The sequence below is a fragment of the Dermacentor silvarum genome, chromosome 9 (assembly GCF_013339745.2).
Source record: "Dermacentor silvarum isolate Dsil-2018 chromosome 9, BIME_Dsil_1.4, whole genome shotgun sequence".
Classification (NCBI taxonomy): Eukaryota; Metazoa; Arthropoda; class Arachnida; order Ixodida; family Ixodidae; genus Dermacentor; species Dermacentor silvarum.
In genome coordinates this window covers 59330656-59350881 of record NC_051162.1, presented here as the reverse complement: position 1 = coordinate 59350881, position 20226 = coordinate 59330656, and the positions used below count along the sequence as shown (strand labels likewise).

The window sequence follows — 20226 nt, the reverse complement described above, 5'->3', positions numbered from 1 at the left end:
TGAGTACGCAGTGTACGGCCGCTAGGCCGCATAGTCGGCGCTGACGGTCCGTAGTTTGATGCTCGGCGTCGGCTGCAGTACCTAGCTATGTGGCCAGGCACGCCTCAGAAGCAACACACTAGCAAAGGGCGAGCTTCGGGACGCGGATTCAAGTATTCTGCCGAAGACATCGGTTGAGGGTAACGAGGCTCTTCCCCTTGAAAGTCGTAGGTAGCGGCAAGTCTTCGTGGAGGAAAGTTGCGTGGGCGTGCATCAAAACGTTGAGGGGGCGAATCATTGCATGGTGGTTCGGTCGTGTCGTAATGCGGTTCGTCCCTGGAGCCGTTAAGGTCCGCAACGTTCACCGAGTGGTTCCAGGTAGCCGAAGGGGGTTCCCAAAGAGTGTCTCGGAAAACGGAGAAGCTGCAACGTGGCGCCGCAAACGTGCCTGTTCTTCATGCTGCTGGAGCTCCTCGCGGACTATCTGGCGGATGGCGGACGAAAGCTCTGGGTGCGGAGTCTGGGTCTCAATACTTGCTACGGTCGTTACGTTGGCCAGCCGTCCAAACTTTGGTGTAATTCGGCGAGTCTTCAGCGCCTCGAACGTACGGCAGTGCCGTATCAGTTCTAATACGGTGCTCAAGTTCTCTTTACCAATGAGGAAGTTGTACACGTCTTCTGCTATTCCTTTTAAGAGGTGCCCCACTTTATCTTCCTCTGTCATTTGAGGGTTGACGGTTCGGCACAGCTTCAAAATCTCTTCAATATAGGTAGTGCAAGTCTCGCCCGACACTTGAGCTCTCTGGGCTAATGTGAATTCCGCACGTTTCCTCTTTGCGTCCGAGTCGCCGAAACATTTCTTGATCTCCTCAACGAAGCGCGTCCACGTAGTTAGCATGTCCGCGTGCTTGTCGTATCATACCAACGCCGTGCCGGCCAAGAAGAAAACAACGTTCCTAAGCTGATTGGCAGCGTTCCAAGTATTGTATTGGCTTACTCTTTCGTAAAGGGTTAGCCACTCATCCACATCTTTCTCTGCCTTCGCCGAGAACGTGCGTGGCTCTCGGTAGTGCTGGATAGGGACTGGGCTCACTGGGGCACTGCTGGTGAGGGTGTGTTGCTCGGTAGCCATGATTGAGCGTGACGGCGAAAGTCCGGCGAGGCGACGGCTTCGGCGTAGTTCTTGTGCTGATGGCTTCCGTCGTAGGTCGTGGGAGTTACCCAGCACAGCTCCACCAAATGCTACACACGAGGTGGTTAATGTCGAACCCGATGAATCTCGTTGATCCGAGCGTTTCGAGCGCGGTCCCGAGGCAGCTTGGCTCACGTCGTTCTCCTCTTTCTTTCCCTGGTTGTCTGCGCGCCAGCCGCAGTTCAAGGCAAGAGCTCGTGACAATATATACCTACGAAAGAAGAATGTGAAACGTGTGTGTGTGTGTGTGTGTGTGTGTGTGTGTGTGTGTGTGTGTGTGTGTGTGTGTGTGTGTGTGTGTGTATATAATATTACACTGCTCGGCACAGCATGGAGAAAGAGGAACACCAGCTTGGGGGGTGAAGAGGACGATTCTTCCGTGACTTACTGTTTCTGTCAATCCTGTCAATCGTGCAGATTTTGTAAATACATTTTCCCGTCTTACTTCTTCCCTCCGTCACATATCTATGTGCACGATTGACAGAATTGACACAATCAGTTAATCATCAAAACTTTGTCTTCTTCAGCCCCCAAGCTTGTGCTCCTCTTCCTCGATGCTGTGTGGGGCAGTGCAACAATATATATATTCAGAAGAGGTTTATTGGCTGTGTCCTTCTAGGATGCTACGAGTTCAAGGAACGGTGAGGCAGCGTGGGGAACCGTCTCTAAAGAAACCAGCGATCAGAAGTGCAAGCAGAGCGGGCTGAGCGTTGGCGATGCCGCTGGAAGGAGGCACCTCTTCTTCGCAATAGCCCCCGCAGCAAAAGAGCCATCCTGGCGACCTAAGAGGTTGGAGGGAGAGGGCCATGGTAGGGCTTGAGACGCGCTACGTGGACGAAGCTTTCGGGACGCTGAAACTCGTTACAGATTCTCCAGATGACGGGTTTCAACTCTTGCATTAGGGTCAATTATATGACTCTTTCTGTTACATAGTTACTTTAATTCGCAACATTTGTAGCTTTGTTGGTCACTCAACCAATGTAAAAATGCGTACATCTCTTAAAAAATCAGCGCCGTGGATATCGATTTCTTACTGCATTTCGCCAGGCGTTGAAGAATTGCATGTACTGGAACATGCATGTACTGTATGTACTGGAACAGCCTGCATATAAAATCAAGCTGGAATTGGCAACTGAAAGGCAAACCACATTATTGTGCGGCCCCATCGCATCTTTTAGGCATTTTTCGGACGGATAGAGTCCAGTTCAAACATTTCAGTGCCGTGTGAGTCAGTATGGTTTGTATTTACATCCATGATATTGTGCAGTGAAGCCCAACTGGCCTGAAAATTTCCTACGCAAGACTAATATTTAAATTTCGTATGTTCACTAAAACAAAATCACCCTGTCCGAACTTTATACAGAAATTGCTGATATTCCTCTGTCTTATGCTCGATCGTTGGCACAATTTTACAGGATTATCTTGGTGTTCTATTGAAATGTAAACACCGATCCAAATATAGTTTTTTTTTAAACTACGGCGTTGTTGACTGGGCTATTGCGTAACCTTGATGAAAATCTGATTTTGAGAAATAATGTTCTTTGTGGGCACTACTACGAGGCTTTCCTATCCAAATATGTTTTTTTTTCAATAAAGCTTGCAGAATAAGTCTACTTCGTGTCACTTTTAGTGGCAAAATAATAAACCTGTGTTTATTTTTTAATTGAAAACACACATATCAACTGTATTAGTGAACGCTTTCTGACTATAAACAAAAGACTCGATATCTAGCAAAATTTTTCTACCACCTAGTTTTACATAGTCTCTGAACGTTCAATTCGCAATGAAACTTAGAGAAAATTCTGTACCTCGAATAAGCTGCAGAAATAATTTCCTGTCCTAATAAATATTTTATATTGCTTAAAAAACATCCACAATGGCACATACCATGCTTCCCATGTGCCGACTGGATCACTCGAAGATCCTAGAGCTTCACGAGGAATAGAGAATTTTCATTATGTAAAAGCAGTTTTCATTATTACATTTGTAAACATTAGTTTATTCGTATGCCAATGACAAATGGCGAATTGAGGCCGGTGAGTTCAAGGGCTCATTCAAAATAAGAACAACCTTTGAAACAAGATCAAGGCTGCAAACTTGCTGTTTCGCTTGTTTGCATGTTGATAAAACGGCTTTCTCTCCATTGCAGGACAAACTTTTTTGGGACATCAATGTATTCAGTCGCATAATTAGGGAACAGACATCTCTGCCCCTCAAGACCACAAATGTATACGAAATATATGCATTGTAATGAAGAAGCAAGAGACCGCCCCGTCAAACACCTCTTGTTGTTATCCTTATAGACAGTCCTTATAAAAGATATCCTTATAGACTCTGGATAGGGCCTTAGGAATACAGCAGTAAGGTTGAACTTCGAATATTTTGCGACAACTGGTAGATTTATTGTGATATATATGTAACTCAACCACCTACATTTTGCTAATTGAAATGAATATAATACCATAAATGACAAACGAGGCAGATTTAGTAGTGACATTGCTTGGAATGAATATTAAGCTTACGGTCGGTGGCGTAAACATCCTTGCGACTGTACCCGAGAGTTGAAGGTGAAAATGAAAGTGGAACAGGAATTGTGGCATCCAGGTAAATTTTCTAAAGCTGAATTTCGTAGATCCTTTTTCGCAGTATCGGAATGCGGCGCAGCTACAAATTAGTATTGATCTAATATTTCCTACTCATTATGCAAAATGCAAAGTGGGCAACGCGTCTAACCAGATTTATGTAGATAAATATTCATCCGACAGCTTCAGTGGTAGGGGTCACTTCAGTCGGCTTATATGATGGATTCGTTTCCTGCACGCCGATGTATAGAAACTGTCGTGACTCAGGAGGAGCTGTGAACGGTTTCATTCACCATCGTCATTCTCGTTCTTCCTTTCCCATTCCTCAGGCTGAATTTTGCCTTCCATCATTACTCATGATCAAGCTGGAGGATTGCGGGGCGATTTTCAACAAGAGATCGCATTCAACTTGGATGGGGAGTCGACGAAGATGACTGGCGTACAGCATTGGCTATTGCGAGAAATACCTAGCAGGTCACGTTACGCCGCCATAATAAGGAAATGCAGCAGCAAATATTGAACAAATAACATTGGTCAGTCACAATAGCATGTAATGGCATAGTTTCCAACAATAATTATTAGAGGTAACTCTGGCTGTGCAATCATTAGCCAACATGAGAATAAGATGTGTCGTATGAACTTGTCATACCTTCGTTCTTGTGGATTCAACGCTCTTGTGGCTTTGTTTATTACACTTTATGTGCGGTCATTGTCTTAAATTTCACAGGAATTTATACTTTTCAAAGTGCAGAAGACTAAACGAGCACAGACAATTGCAACTAATTGCAGCGAATCAGCTTGTCGATGTAGCTACATCTAAACGCGCCAAGCCTCTTAACCCGCTCGCTCGCCCGCGAGAAATTCATAAGGGCGTTTTATGCCTCTGGTCGATACATGCGTCTAGGGCGTATTGGTATCAATATCAGGCTTCTGTGCTAGAGCCGCTTTGTTCGAAACCTGCCATCGGACCATCTCACTATTCTTTAGTATTAAAACGTGCTTTGTTGAAAATTACAATTTTACAAAGTCAGAAAGCCGTTTGAAGGAAGAAGGACGCAGTAGAACGTAAACCCTTGTACCAGCAATCATTCCCCTTCTGTATGAACCAGCGTATACATGCAGCTCCCGAAGACACTAGTAATTCTTGTATGAAACACTGCCTAATGCTGTCGGTCGAACGGGTCGCGGTCGGTCGCAGGGCGCATAGGTAGCGCAAGCTGTGTTTGACACTCAAGACACTATGACACTGTGTGAGGACCACAAGTGACCCGATAGGTGGGACAACGGTTAGATACAAAGAAACATAGAGAATCAACCTCTGAAAAGTGCTACAAGTCCTCGACGAATTTTAACGCTATAAGAAGGCGTCTCTGACGGCTAGATTGAAACGGTAAATTTTATTATTCATACAGACGTGAAATTATACGACTGACCGAAACATCTTGGGGTTTGGGGCATTTTTAAATATAGTGACGCTGGAAGTACGGGAATAGTATGAATAAAAATATTCGAGTGGAACGATGTTGAGTTGCCTTAAGGCTGTTGTGAAGGCAGTAGTATGCTGATTGCCAATAGCGGACGCGTATTCAAGCGTGGATCATGCTAAGGTTTGATGAAGACGAACTTTGAGGTTATGTTGGGGCTGAGATAAACTTTCTCTGGAAATATCCAATAGTGCAGTGGGCGTTTCTTATAATTTTGCAATAAGGGCTTTCCAAGCTAGGTCATCAGAGATGCAAAGACCCAAGAATTCATTAGAAGAAACTCGTCTGAGATGAATGTTCATAGGTACGTATAGGGTCACTATACAACGTAGACATCACACGTGGCAACTCTAACTAGCCATTTTTATTGGTAGCAATGTGCTGATTATAATTAAGATACTATTGCACATACCATAAACGCGCGATTTGCCAAGAAACGCCAACTACATCTTTAAGATCGTCTAACGCAATATTGGAACTTCAAGTTACCATGTGGTTGTTTGAGTTAGCGCGACAGAAGCAGTTCCGGTTGGCTCCAGTACGGAATAACCACCTGTAGGTGTTATAACAAAGTATGAGATACAGCACGCACACAGCACGATGCTTGTGAGGTAAGACGTTTGATGAGTGCTGTATGTACAAGAAGTTAAATATATTTAAATACATTTACCGTTTACATGGCCTTTCGGTTACTTTAGCATATACTATAGCCTTTCTGGCAGATGGTCATCAATGGGCAGTAGTTTGGTTGGCGAGATACATTATCGACGTATAAAGAGCAAGCTTCGTAATTTCGCCAAAGAAATACTTCCTTTAGTAATACAGCACGAGTCTTTTTCCCATGCATGAAAACATCATCTCATGTATGAGCAATTGACAGAAATGTTTTCTCAGAAATGCTGTGTATTCTAACGTAGAGCCATTGGCATGACAAAAGCACACGCTCTCGGGTGCTACTCAAAAATTTGGAAACGCATGTGACTAAACCCCACCCACCCAACCGGAACCTAAAGTGCAGGATGTCATTTCGACTAGCTGACCTTTCTCATTCCGTAGTATGGGGAATGTCAGTCTGCGTAACTGCAATTACCTGAAGTCAAGGCTCCAATAAATTTGTTGAAATTTATCATAAATCAACATGACTTCAGCCGCATGAGGATAGAAAAGTAAAAGCTCCGATAGCAGGGTCATTCATTGCTGAAACTTTTGACACGCTAGACAGCGCTGCATCATTCATCTTGCGGTGATCGTTGCATTACAGGCACGGATGTGTGTGTGACATGATTGCGTTCGTGACAAGCGTGACATGACAGAAACTGAAATATTGTTTAGTCGCATTGGTATTGAAGTTGCGTGCTATCCGTGCATTTCACTCTTCAACGTCTGTTAATAATTAGTGCGTAGTACTGTTTAATCATAAAGAACGTTGGAAATTTATTCTGGCATCTCATGGCCTTAAAAAAAACTGGTTTATCACATGGCATGAAGAATAGGTTCTCTGCATCAGGGAGGAGGCAAATGAGATGGCACTATATATTCGATGAAGAACAGACACGAAACTAAATTCTCATTTTACGCTACGAAGGATCATTGTGCCTGGTAAGTTGGAGAGGCATTCTGGTTTAGTTAATGTAGCCCTCAGAGGGTAGAGCACCGCAGCGAAAGATTACACAACAATGGCAAAATAGACACAAGGCTTCGACCTAGTCGGCGTAGTCGCCTTCCCCGAAGCAGCGTCTACTGCTTGTTCTTCAGTATACGTCTAAAGCCCACATAAATGATTTAATATACATTGCTCCCAAATGAACCACTATTATGTGAGTAGGGCTCTTGTAAAACGCTTGGAAACATATAAAATTCACGTAAGATATATATTATTAAGTGAAACGTGCCGGTTATGAATTTTCTGAAGGATGCGTTTTACAGAACTGCGATATATGTTCGTGGGGCAGAAATATGGATTTGCGAACATCGAGCTCCTATACTTTTCAAACTTGCCAATTTTCGGCATTTTTTTAAAAATCCAAGCCCTTAATCAAAATATCTCTTGCAACTGTCACTAGAATTTACATTGCTTCGTCTAATGCAACAAATTTATTTAAATTCGGCGAAGAAGTTGTGTTGGGAAAGCACTTCTGCCTTTTACATGTATTTTAAGAGGCGAAATCGGAGTTAGGTCTGAACTAAAACTTCCTCTTTGGTCTACAAAATTTAGTTACTTAGTGGGTAAGCGCTTTGCGAGATCTACATCTAAACCCGTCCTGTCTGCGCAGTCTCCAGCTTGTGCCTGCTGCCAACATGAAGTACTCCTCAGTCGCCGCCTTGCTTCTTTCCCTGGCTGGTACGAAATTGCAGATATCACATTCTCAACCACGCCTAAGATTTCATAGTCTGTTGCTCGTAAGCATGGTGCCAAGTAAGCCTGGTGCTGTTATTCTTAAGCTCGATATAAAGTGGTGAAACTAATTTTTTTGTCTTTGCAGTTTTACTAAAGATTTCGTTCAAAACACACTTCATAGGCTGATTATAACGTAAAGAATGAAATGACCGAATTCATACATGAGATTTAAATATACACAAATATTTACGGCAAAGCGCATCTATGGATGACTCTAGACAATAATACGATCAACGCAAGCAATGTAGCGATACAGTGGATTCCCAAAGTACGCTTACTTAAATCTGCTGTTGCCATTCGGAAACCTCCGTTACTTCGGCGATATCGGACACGTACTGTCGCTGGCTATCCGCCCACTTTGGTATGGCACTCGGTTAGCAACGTCACCCATGAGCGTGACGTCATGCCGATAGATGTGTGACAAAAACACTCTGTCGCCGACCAAAAGATAAAGGCGGTATGACGACAACGATATGACGCAAACGAGGTGCAGATGCTAAAAATATGATGATGGTGTATCGACGCCAGCGTGCCAACGACGATAAAAAGGACAATGCGGTGACGGCGAGTGAGTGTATGCCCACGATGGCGTGATGACGGTGCTACCAGGGCAAATGGTAGATGAATCTGGAATATCGGCCACAGCGTCCCTACGACGGCTTGCGATGGCATATATGACAACGGATGTACGGTAGCTACTGTCTGAAGAGGGCGCAATGACGACAATATCATCGCAACTGTTGAATTATCATTATTAAATGACTACGGCATGATGAGCATAAAATGACGGAGAAACAATGATGTCGATGGAACGGCGAAGGGAGGATGACTACGACAGCATGACGACAATGGAGCGGTGTTTTGGAGGTGATCACGTGCGTAAAACGACAGCGTGGAAATTATGGGCATGACGACAAAAGCATGACGACACTGTGTGACAACGTAGGCGTCAGGACAGGATGAGGAGAGTTTGACTTCAAGTCACTGTATTTCAACGCCAGAACGTTGAGGACCGCCAACAGAAAACAGTTTGTCTGGCTTGAAGTGGTACGCGACCTTTCCTAACAGGCAATTGCCGAGCATATTGTGAGGTGTTATACAAAGTGTCCCAACAATCAGGCACCAAGATTTAAAAATATGCAATTGCCACGTAGCTTGACAAAACCAAGGTAATAATTATTTGCCTTCGGTTTTAGATACATTTTTGTGTTCGGCCTCATTATATATTTAGTCCTAAATACTTATTAAAATTTTCAAATATTATACCTAGATTAAACGGGTCTATGAGCAACTTGAAGAGCAACGTGAAAAACTCCCCATACAGCTTTCTGCTGTTCAATACGTGCTACATAAAAGGGTTTTTCCCAGCGTTAAAGAAACCCGCGAGAACACTCAATTTTTCAAAAGAACTTCTCATTGGGCAAGTTGGTGCTTAGATTTCCTTCGTATACTTGAGGTAGAGCGAAAATATATTTCGCACCAGAATCAGGTAGGCCTAAAAGCACAATTTTGCCGCTAGACTGGCCACTCGAGGCGCTTTGCGCATATTCGCGGGCTTCTTTCACGCTCACAGAAAGACTTTTATTATTAATAGTTCCGTGGGTATTTCCCGAAAGAGTGTGCAACACCGATATTGGTCCGGTGGTTTATTATATCGTTTTTTCATCACCTTTGTGTGAAACTATTATATTCGCAAAGGGACGTTTTTTAACAGGGAGCAACTGGCTTATATTATGTTAAAAATGTGTAACAATGTCACTAGGGACAACTCCAGGACATTATTTATCAGCGTGATATCGAATCCGTGGTCATCACAGCATGTTCTGTACTTGATAGACATAAAAGCAGTAGAGACATCATTTTACTGCCATAGCAATTATTTGGATACTCCAAGAGCATTTTTGCCCTCGCCGTCATCGTTGTCGTCGTCGCCGTGAGGTTCCGTATGAAGTTCAACGGCGATGAAGCCGTCGCCGCACGCGGTACGCTGTGTGCGTGAGTGAAAGCGTGCGAGGGTGAGCCGGCAACCGCAGCTTAATTTCGCGCAGGCGAGAGAGGAAGGTGGCCAGAAGCGCGCGATTTCGTTCGTTCACGGGGCACGGGGAAGGGGCGACGGAGACAGTAGGGGTGGGGGGTGCATTCTGCTCTTGCGGCTTTATCTGACGAAGTTTCCGGGCGGGCGCCGTATCTTGAAAGCGATCTGCTATGTCGCTGCAGTGTGCGCCCGCGGAGGCCTCATCTTCAAAGCGATCTGCGATGGCTACAAAGTGCAAAAGCGCAGGCACGGAGTGCCGGTAACTTTCACTGCGCTGTGCTTTCGACATTTAGTTCGCGTTGAAGCGAGGCGCGAGACAGCGCGAAGGTCAATATGACCGCTGCTGCTGGCGCGCTTTCTGAATCGTTTTAAACAGTTTCCGCGGTCATAAAGTGAGATGTTTCCATGTTTACCTGTGCGCGCGTGACACCGTGCTTGATTATTTAGTTAGTAAGCGAAATATTTACAACTTCATACGGCCTATAGATCTACTATCCTTACTTTGCATAGCTGTCTACTAATTTGATATCGCAATCGATGCTTTGCCTTTCGGGCGAAACTGCGACTTTTTGGTAGCTGCCGCTGAAAACATAGATTGATTGTGCGGGAAGACAAGGTTACTCGAAGAATTGCAATCCTGAAAACTGTTTACTAAGTTTGTAAGCTATTCATTAAATTATTTGCAAGGCCCTCGTTTGATAAAACTTCATTTGGTGATGTTTGACTTACAAGAATAGTCGACAGCTGGGTGACTTGGTACGGATTCATCTTTTTTAACAAACTGTGCGATGGGACGGGACAGGAGGACACGTCTGTCTCATTTCTTTCCTCGTGTCCTGTCCCACCGCGCAGTTGGTTAAATAAGATGTTCCACTATCAGTTGCGTTCCCATTTCCTCTCCAGAGAAAAGCACTAATACGCCTCCAGGCTATGCCGAATGTGTTTAACACTTCACTAACCAACAAATTACGTCAATATTGTCTCTCCTCTTTGCGCAAAATATTACTTTGTTCACTTGTTCCTTAAATTCATGGATTCTTCTTCAGTTGTGGTGCCAAATATTTTTTGTATAAGCGGTTTATAGCGCGAATTTCTTTACTAGAGTTTTTATTTTTCCGTGGTTTTTGCATTTGCATAAGGATTTGAGTACATTTCACTTAAAGCATCTATTATAGGCAACCTTAAACCTAGCGCAAACAGAAATTCATAGACTTTCTGGGTCTCTAGTAGGCATTAGTTCTGACCAGTGAATTAGCCATCATGCTTCACAAAAAATCGCAGTTTCGCCCGAAAGGCGAACCATCAATTGCGATAGCATATTTACAAGTATAGTAAACGGAGTCAGGATAGCAGTTTTATCGGCTCCATACTTAGACACATTCGCTTACTAGCTGAATTAACAAGCATTGTGTCAGCGCGCTCAAGAAAACATAATAGATCACACTCGATCACCGGACACAAGCACTGTCAAAACGCTGACGTGTGCAAGCGCGGCAGGAGCAGTGACCGAAGGTTCGTGTGGTCTGTCGCTTCAACGGAAACTGAGCGGGGAAAGCACAGCGGATACAACGGTCAGAGCTGTGAAGAGACCGCTTTCAACTTACGGTGCGCGCGACAGCCCTCAGCCGCGCTAAGTACACAATTCCTGGCAGAGTTGAGGACGCGCACTCTCCCTCGCGCGCTGCCTTCCCGCTTTCCTTCTTTCGCGTGCGAGATCGAGTCGCCAGTTCCCCTTGCGCCCGGTCGAAAGATGTGCATTTAGTGCCACAACTAAACGTCGCCTCCCCTCCCTCCCCCCCATCTTCCCACAGCCTTTCGCACGACCGGAGACGCCGTGTTTGCTCTCCGCCATGCGTTCGCTCTCCGTGAAACCACACAAGGGACGCGCGCTTTTCACTCGCACATGCAGCATCCGGCGCGCGGCGACGAGTTTATCGCCGTTGTACTTTATGCGGAACCTCACGGCGACGACGACGGCGACGGCAGGAATGCGCTTGGAGTGTCCATATCGCAATAAAATTGTTCAGGCTGTCTATATTGACATCTCGAACCGTTTCTGACGAACGGTTTTTGCATGTTGGAAGTGAACAGATTGTCGTAAAAACTAATATTGGCAGGCTATCACTTCTGATTACTCAACAATACCTGGGAATATTTTAGAATGGTGGATGTTGGTAAGAAGACCTTACCTAATATCGACGTATTCTTAAAAGCGCGAGTGGGATAATTTAAACCAGTTTTAAAGCTATTTGGGCCTTTTGTCCCGCTAAGTTCTCAAGAAGCAGAAACACGTCAAAATAAAAGCTTAGCTCTCCTGCCAGAGTTAACGTGCAGTCATCATCATACACCTGGTTGGGTTACCTGACTAATGCAGAATGACGAAAAGGGTAGAATTATTACGATGGCGTGACCATGACGGCCTAATGGCGGCAGTATGGGAATGAATGTATGCCAACGTAAGTATGACGATGTGTAATTGACGACCATAGCAACTACACCGTGCTCGGGTAGTTTATTTGCGAAAATGCTATCCAGATGGCCCTCGCATCCTCGGCAGGTCAAATTGGGACTTCGCCTGCCTAATTGGTGTCGGGCACGCGCGCGCGTCGGGCAATAGCAAACAATTAATAAAATAATAAAAAGGGTGCTAGGGCCTTCGCATTTTATTATAACAAGAATTATATTGTTATATGGTTCCTGGAAAAACATCTTCCCAGCATTGCATTTCTGTTTTAAAGTGAAGCCGACTTCAAGGGGATCGGTGTAAGCTTGATCTTTGTAAGCTGGCTTTCACAAGTTCTGTATTGCAGTGAAGCCCACTGAAAGAAAAAAATTCGATACGAACGGGGCTCGATAACGCTATCGCATTCCACTCGTAAAGGCGAAGCTTAAGCGTCCTCCAGTTTTTTAAGACAACAGGACGAGGATGGCGCCGATGCTGCTATCGCACCTCGGGTGTCCGTCTTGTAGTTCCAAATGCAATAGCAGGAACATGTGAACTGAAGTTCAAAACAAAGTATCGTGAACTACATCAATGTCATAGTACTAACGGTACTGCTAATAGTACATTGTGAATGATATTACTAGCGTAGATTTTCATGTGGTGCAGCATTCGATTACTCATGAATTGTGAACTATTTCATTAAAACGAAAATATTCGCGACACAGAATCTTATAATAATCATACCCTTCCAGCCTAGCCATTGGGCATAAATGTGGTTAGCAGTGAAAAGCAAGAAAGGAACAGCCGTTAAATATAATTCGCCTCAAAACCATTCACAAAGACTTGAATCGTTAAATCACCGCGAGATCGCAAGTAAAAACGCATCTAACTTCGGCCTGCCTACGCTACGATAAATATGTTTTTTGCTTTTACCTTATACACTCACAATTTCTTTTTCAGCTCTCAAACGCTCATATACTTGTGGCGAGTACTCTCAGCGGGGAGAGTACTCTCGACAGTGAATGCGGCGGCATTCGGCAACCCCTTCAAACACATCGAAAAAATTGTGGACGCGTCATTCGGCCTGTAGCACCTGCTCCAGCTCGGCCTCTGCGACTTTTGAATGTGTTTACTCTTTCGGACCAATGCGCATTTAGCCTTACGAATGGTAAAGAGCCTTTGTCGATCTATCAGTGCTCACACTGTGCGTTGCGGCGACAATGAAATCTTCCTGATTAGTGTGAGGTTATTTTTGGATATAATATTACTCTTCTTTAGCGGAGGCATAGAGATGTAGAAATGAAGAATTAATCACTTCTTTGACGCCTCTGAAATTTTTGCTGTCTTATGTGCAGTGTTCATGGGCAGCGGCCTCGGAAGGGCGTTGGCTAACGTAAATTATGGTGAGTAGAGGAGCGCAGCATACACACGCTGTGTCGCATATGCACTGCGTGTCGCGGAAAACTTTCTCCCCGCCAGGCGTGTGCGGCGCCTGTGCCGCGCCGGCATCCGACATTATGACACCAGGACGAGGGTGGCGATGATGCCACGATCGCACATCGACCGGCCCTGTAGTTGCAATTCCACTAGCAGGAAAATGGGAGCTGAACTTCAAAGTATCGTGCGGTACAAAATTGCAATGGTAATAACACTACTGTTAATAGTGCATTGTGAATAATATTACTATACTGCATTTTCATACGGTGCAGCATAAATAAAAAATAACCGCTAAATATTATGTGATAATAGCGATACTACTCCAGCGTAGTCGCTTGGCATCAGCGTGGTTAGCAGTGAAAATCGAAAAGCGAGCAAGGCAGAGCAGAAGAATATAGTACGATTCACAGTCGTTTAAAAAAATGAGCATGTATGAAGCATCATGACAGCTCAAGTGAAAATGCATCTAACATTGTCCTGCTCATAATGATGAATTGTCACGCTACGAGACATATGTTTCTATATGTTTATTATTCACATTATTTTCTGCATTCATCTACGAACTTGAGGCCAGTACTATCCGCGGAGATTGGTCATTTTTCAAGTAGGAGCAACTTATAATGTAGCGGCACTCAGGGAGCCCTTCAACCACTCAGCAAATGTCTCGACGCGTCCTTCGGCCAGTCCTACTTGCATGTGCTCGGCATCTGCGAATTTTGGAGGCAGTCGCCTTTTCGGCCTAAAGTGGATTTAGGCTTACGTATGGTTAAATAAAGAGCCTTTGTCTGTATATCAGTACTTAGAATCGTGAGTGTGACGACAATGTAACCTTTGTGATTTTTGGGAGTTTAGTTTTGTACGTATGTTTACTCTTCTTTAGCCGAGGCATAGATATATAGAAATGTAGAATAAATCATTCCTTTGACTACTCCGAAATCTTTGCTGTGTCATAGGTGGAAATGTAATGGACAATATCCTCCAGAAGGCGATGGTTGCTGGGACTATCCCTAACAGTGAGTAGAGGAGCGCAGCATACAGCACGCTGTGTCGCATACGCACTGCGTGTCGCGAAAACCTTTTTAACCGCCACGCGTGTGCCGCTCCTGTGCCGCGCCTGTATCGGATATAACGACACCAGGACAAGGTGGCGCCGATGCCGCTATCGCACATCGAGTGGCCCTATAGTTGCAATTGCAATAGCAGGAGAATGTGAACGGAAGTTCAAAACAAAGTATAGTGCGGTGCAAAATTGCCATGGTCATAGCAGTACTGCTAATTGTTCATTGAACAATATTACTATGCGACATTTTCCTGTGGTCCAGAATTCGATAACTTATGAATCGCGAACTATTCAATAAAAGGAAAAAACAATCGATGAATAATATGTTATAATAACGATACGATACATCTGTGAATTTTGTACGCAGTCTTTTGGATTTAGGCTTATGTATGGTTAAGTAAAGATCCTTTGTATATTGACACGTATACATATGGGCATCTGGGGCATCAGGGCATCAGGGATTAATCTGGGAACCTTCGATGACTCAGGTATAAAAGCCGACGCGTTTCGCCGCTGATCAGATTTTCGACGATCGCCGACTGTGTTCGCCGCTATCGTTGTGCTTTGAGTGTACCTTTGTTTTGTGGGCACAGGTTCGCCCAATAAACAACCAGTTTCGTCGTACACAGTTTTACGACTGTTTTCTTCAGCGTCACTACTACGTGACAATATGTATCATTACTTAGACTCGCGGTGTTGCAACGATGCAACCTTCGTGGTTATTGGGAGTTTCGTTTTGTACGTAGTTTGACTCTTCTTTGGCCGAGGCACGGAGATATAGAAATGAAGAATGAATCATTTCTTTGAGGCCTCTGAAATCTGTGCTCTGTCATACGTGCAGAATACGCGGGCACTGGCTCCAACACAGCGTCAAACGGTTGTGTCGGTGAGTAGAGAAGCGCAGCGTGCGCATGCTGGTATGTGTTGCAAAATCAGCCTATCTGCGACTTCCCCACGAAGTGCGACAATATATGCGAAAATGGCAAGAAGTGTAGCCTGCAAAATAACTGCATAGTTTCCTATCGATAACGGTAAGCCCAACCCCATTGGTTCACGTTAGCGACATGATCAGTATTAAAGTAGCCTGAGTGCGTGACTCAAGCTCCGGGACGTGCTCGAAAAGTGTGGACTTAACTCCACTTGAGTATGCGGTACGCTATGCGAAGTAGAAACCATTGAAACGCTTTGGTGACAGGTTGACATGAAAATGTGCACGTTTGCACTTTGCGCTAACGCTTTACACGAGAGCTATGACATAATAGTTTGACCCGGTTATCAAAGAAGCGAATTCCAACGTGGCTTTCAGTAATTGATGCTAAGGTAAGCATCACTTGAATCGTCTCAAATAAATATTGTTAGCTCTTTCTTTTTCAGTCAACAGTGTGGAACTGCAATATTTCGGTACAAGGTAGTTTCAGCTTCATTTGTGTAATTTATCTATGAGAGGTGTCACAGGAACTTATGTTAAACATGTGTTTCATACGACTGAACAAAAAATCCCACCAAAGTACCTTTCTCTCTGTATCTCGTAATGTACCAAACCCTTCACTTGCTCTCGTATAGTACATTCTGCTATTCAAATGAAACATCGTTTTGACCAGGCAATATAATTTGTTCACATATAATTACGGAATACAATAGAACTGTTTTTGGCGTATATCCTCATAAAACGCTTCAACTGGGTACCTTTGCGTATTCATTCGCAGTCCAGCCAGCCATATGCTTTTTATGTTTATTGATAGTGGCAACAGCAAAGCCGGCCTATCCTAGGCGATTTGGGAATCGATGTAATCCGAAGCAGTGTGCGGGGAGCCTACCAAGTTAACGAAGCGACCATGAGAGCACCAATACGTTGGCGGCTCTTTCGTGACCTTCATGACACGCGTCTCATAGCATTCATGTCACGAGTCCTCAGGTGTTCCTTTAGCTTTTACCGTTAACATTTTCCTTCACTTAGTACGACATCCAAACCCATTCCATTGGTTTTTGAATGTTAATCATTTTTATCTGAGTCATTCTCATGACTTTGACTTCTACCACTATCCCTTAGTGTTTGCTTCACTTAGTGTCCACGTCCGTACCCGTTTCAGTGTTTCCTGAGCATTGTTTTTGTTCGCTGAGTCATTGTAATTTTTTTATGAGACATGCCCATGATAGTGACTTCTACCAGCATCCTTCAGTGTTTCCTTCACTTATTGCCCACGTCGGAACCCATTCCCGTGGTTTTTGAGTGTTAATCTTTTTTAGCAAAGTTATGGTCTTTTTTGGCTCAGTCATGGTCATGACCATGACTTCTACCAAGATCCTTTAGTGCTTGTGTCATTTATCACTTACGTCCGAACACATTTTAGTGGTTCATGAGTGTTAATCTTGTTTCGCTGAGTCATTGTAATTTTTGCTCAGTCATGGTCATGACTATGACTTTTACCATCATCATTTATTGTTTCCTTCATTAGTGCCCACGTGTGAACCCTTTCCATTGCTTTTTGAGTGGTCATATGCGTGAGTGCATGCATGAGTGGTCCCGCATGCCATGACATTTATGTCATGACCTATCACATAAGTTCTCCGCATACTCCTGTCATGCTATGCCAGTTTTGGTACCTACTAAGTTAACGAAACCACCATAAGAGCGCCAAGACGTATGCGGCTGTTTTAGTACCTACATGACGCGCATGTCATGACATTCATGTCGTGACATCATTTTGTTGGTCATATAATTTTGTCATAGTATGTCAATTTTGGTACACACTGAGGTAATGAAACGACCATGAGAGCGCAAGGACGTAGGCGGCTACATAGATAGATAGATAGATATCATAGATAGATACTGTTGAAGTAGCAAATGTTCGCCAACAAATGTTTCGCATTTAATAACTATGCTAACGGTCCCATTCTGCTTTACAGACATCGTGACAACATCAAAGTATTGTCCTTACTCCGTTATCGGATGCATCCGTTTCTGCACAAACGAGGGCTACCGTATGGCCGGTTGCGGAGGAGTTGACCGCACGGATTGCTTGTGCTATAAATAGTTCGTGCATGTATGCTCTCCTTCTGTCTTTCTTTTTTGCACCTCACTTGCAGTGTGTTGTTTTGGTTCTTGGTACACAAATAATGATGTCAATAAAGGTGCACGTTGCATAAGAGCAGCCTGTTCAGCAGAACATTCACAAGACTTAGTTCTTTACAATCTCATATTTGCTCCAAACATATGACCACAGCTGAAGTTACGTCAGCCCGCCGTATAGTGTCTTTAGAGATATGGCATTGCGCTGCTGAACAGGATGAACTTATTGTGCTGTATGATTCGGGCAGTCTTCTAAATGTCCTTCGCTTCTACAGGAGCAGTTCTTGTCACACTTTGTGTCTTTAATGGCGTTCCTAGCACCGATTTTTCGTCACATCACCCTTGTACATTCCACTAAAATGAGCCCGTTACATGCACCTGGTGTGTTTGCTGCGGCAATGTCTTTTAAAGGCGTACAAAATCACATGTTGTAACTCTTGACCGTGGGACCTGAGAGATTCTACTACTCAGCATTTATTTATTGATTTATATAACATACCCTCAGGGCCAAAGGCACTATAGAGGGGAGTGGGTTACATGTGACAGGATGCACACACATACACACACACACACACATATATATATATATATATATATTGGAACAACTATATTGCCGCGGGTATGTGCCAGTGGGGACAAGGTTGAAGTAGCACGGCCTTTTAGTTAAGCGTGGAGACGAAGAAGACGTTGGTTTTTCTTGGCGACTGATAAAGTGTCTTTGTTGGTGCTGCTCCGCGTCCTCGTCGATCCCACGTCGTTACACTGGTGGAGGTGCTGGGTATTAATATACTCCATCCTTCATGCTTGGCACCCCTTCGTGGAGCCAACCCCATACAAAAATACTTGCTTACTTTCTTTAGAACTCTTACCAACTCTCTATCAATTTTGATAACATCCTATGTACTTTTACTTTCTATTAACACATGTTAGAAGAAAATTAGTAGGATGTGTTTTTACTTCGGTTTGAAGAAAGTTTGTTTAAAGAAAGTTTAAAGAAAGTTGGTAGGCTCTGTTTAACTTTCGTTGTAGGATGTTTGTTCAAATAAAGTTTTAAAGAAGTTGGTATGCTATGTTTTTACTTCGGATTGAAGAAAGTTTGCTTAAAGAAGGTTGGTAGGCTCTTTTTTAATTTTCGTTTGTAGGAAGTTTGTTCAAAGAAAGTTTAAAAAAAGTTGGTAGGCTCTGTTTTTATTTTTGTTTGAAGAAAGCTTGTTTAAAATAAAATTAAAGAAAGTTGATAGGCTCCGTTCCTGTTTTCGCGTGAAGCAAGTTCGTTTGAAGAAAGTTGAAAGAAAGTTGGTAGGCTCTGTCTTTACTTTTGTGTAAAGAAAATTATAACAATTGTATTTGTTTCATTCATTTTCTTATTTAACACTGCAATAAAGAAGCATAACATGCAGTATCGTTAATACAATAATTAGTATGAATAACCTGAGTGTCATACTGATAATTGCTTGCTGCAGTTTACGAGAAAGCGAGGAGACAGAATAATTTTCGCTATGACGCGTGCATATATAATCAGCAGTAGCTAATGTAAAATATATTGGCCTGCCCCAGTGAAATTGTATATTACGTTTTTCTACATAAAAAGAAGAAAAGATTTTCACATATTGGTACTCGAACCGCAGACTTCTGCGTGAGGCAGAGCGCTACCACTGCTCCACGTATTACATTAGCTATTGCAGGACCAATGCATTCACTAGACTTTCTTGCACGTCGCAAGGCCGTTTCTTTGTCTTCACGACGCTTACCTTTTTTTTTTGAAATTCGGCTTCTTGAGAAACCTTTCCTTTACTATTTTATGGAAACTATACACAAAACTTAGCTTTCTCGCAAATGCAGTACCTGCGGTCGCTGTTAAAAGAGCCTTTCTTTTCAAAACTGCGGGTGATCGTTGTGTTGATATATTGGCGGAATTCGTACGGCAGCAAGGATTCCGTAAATGCTTGCTTGGGCACACAAGTGAATAATTTACGATTGTCAGTTTACTGAGTAGTCAGTTGTGTACCTGACATGGCCGTATCTGTTTGTTTACGCGTGCGTGGAAGCAGTACGCCTGTTGCACTTCAGCCGAAGCTTCAGCTGCTGTAGCACGCCAGCCATCGCCACGTTTTGTCACCTTTATTCCTAACGCTAAGAGGAAATATGGTCTCACCACTTCAAGATGAGGGCACATATTCTCGAAAACACTACACTTGGCGCCATAATTAACGTGTATATGGGCGGTGATCACGGATATGTGCTCGGTAAGTGTGATTAGCCCGTAGACCGTCCGTCATTTCAAGCAGACGGAGCCGCACGGGCGGCGCGTGGATTGGCTCATGCTTCAGCTACGACTTCCCTCGAGCGACAAATGCGAATCTCGAAGGCTATGCTCCTGAAGCGATGCGAATCGGGGAGGCAGGTTTGTTTTCGTTAACCGCAGTGTGGCGCTGTGCAGTGTTTTGTTGCCAGTAAATCCAATCCAATCCAAGTTGCTCTAGTGCCTGGACCACGTTGACCGTGCTTGAGTACTCGTTGCAGTGAGGCGGTAGTTGAATTTTATA

The 20226-nt window shown here is 43.9% G+C and overlaps 1 protein-coding gene across 1 annotated transcript; it reads left to right on the top strand.

Moving 5' to 3' along the window:
• The first annotated feature begins 6827 nt into the window (after positions 1-6827).
• On the top strand, positions 6828-17759 carry LOC125940255 (uncharacterized). Its single transcript, XM_049656193.1, has 6 exons — positions 6828-6836; positions 7518-7578; positions 13469-13516; positions 14504-14563; positions 15452-15496; positions 17518-17759. Exons 2-6 carry the CDS (start codon positions 7536-7538, stop codon positions 17643-17645), a joined length of 324 nt encoding a protein of 107 aa, XP_049512150.1. The 5' UTR covers positions 6828-6836; positions 7518-7535; the 3' UTR covers positions 17646-17759.
• Positions 17760-20226: the final 2467 nt, after the last annotated feature.

Bases quoted from the DNA above. Each gene is read 5' to 3' on its own strand.
- LOC125940255 (XM_049656193.1), top strand. From the start codon at position 7,536: ATGAAGTACTCCTCAGTCGCCGCCTTGCTTCTTTCCCTGGCTG. The intron at 7,579-13,468 runs GTACGAAATTGC...TCTTATGTGCAG, and splicing joins CTTGCTTCTTTCCCTGGCTG to TGTTCATGGGCAGCGGCCTC. The intron at 14,564-15,451 runs GTGAGTAGAGGA...TCATACGTGCAG, and splicing joins TGCTGGGACTATCCCTAACA to AATACGCGGGCACTGGCTCC.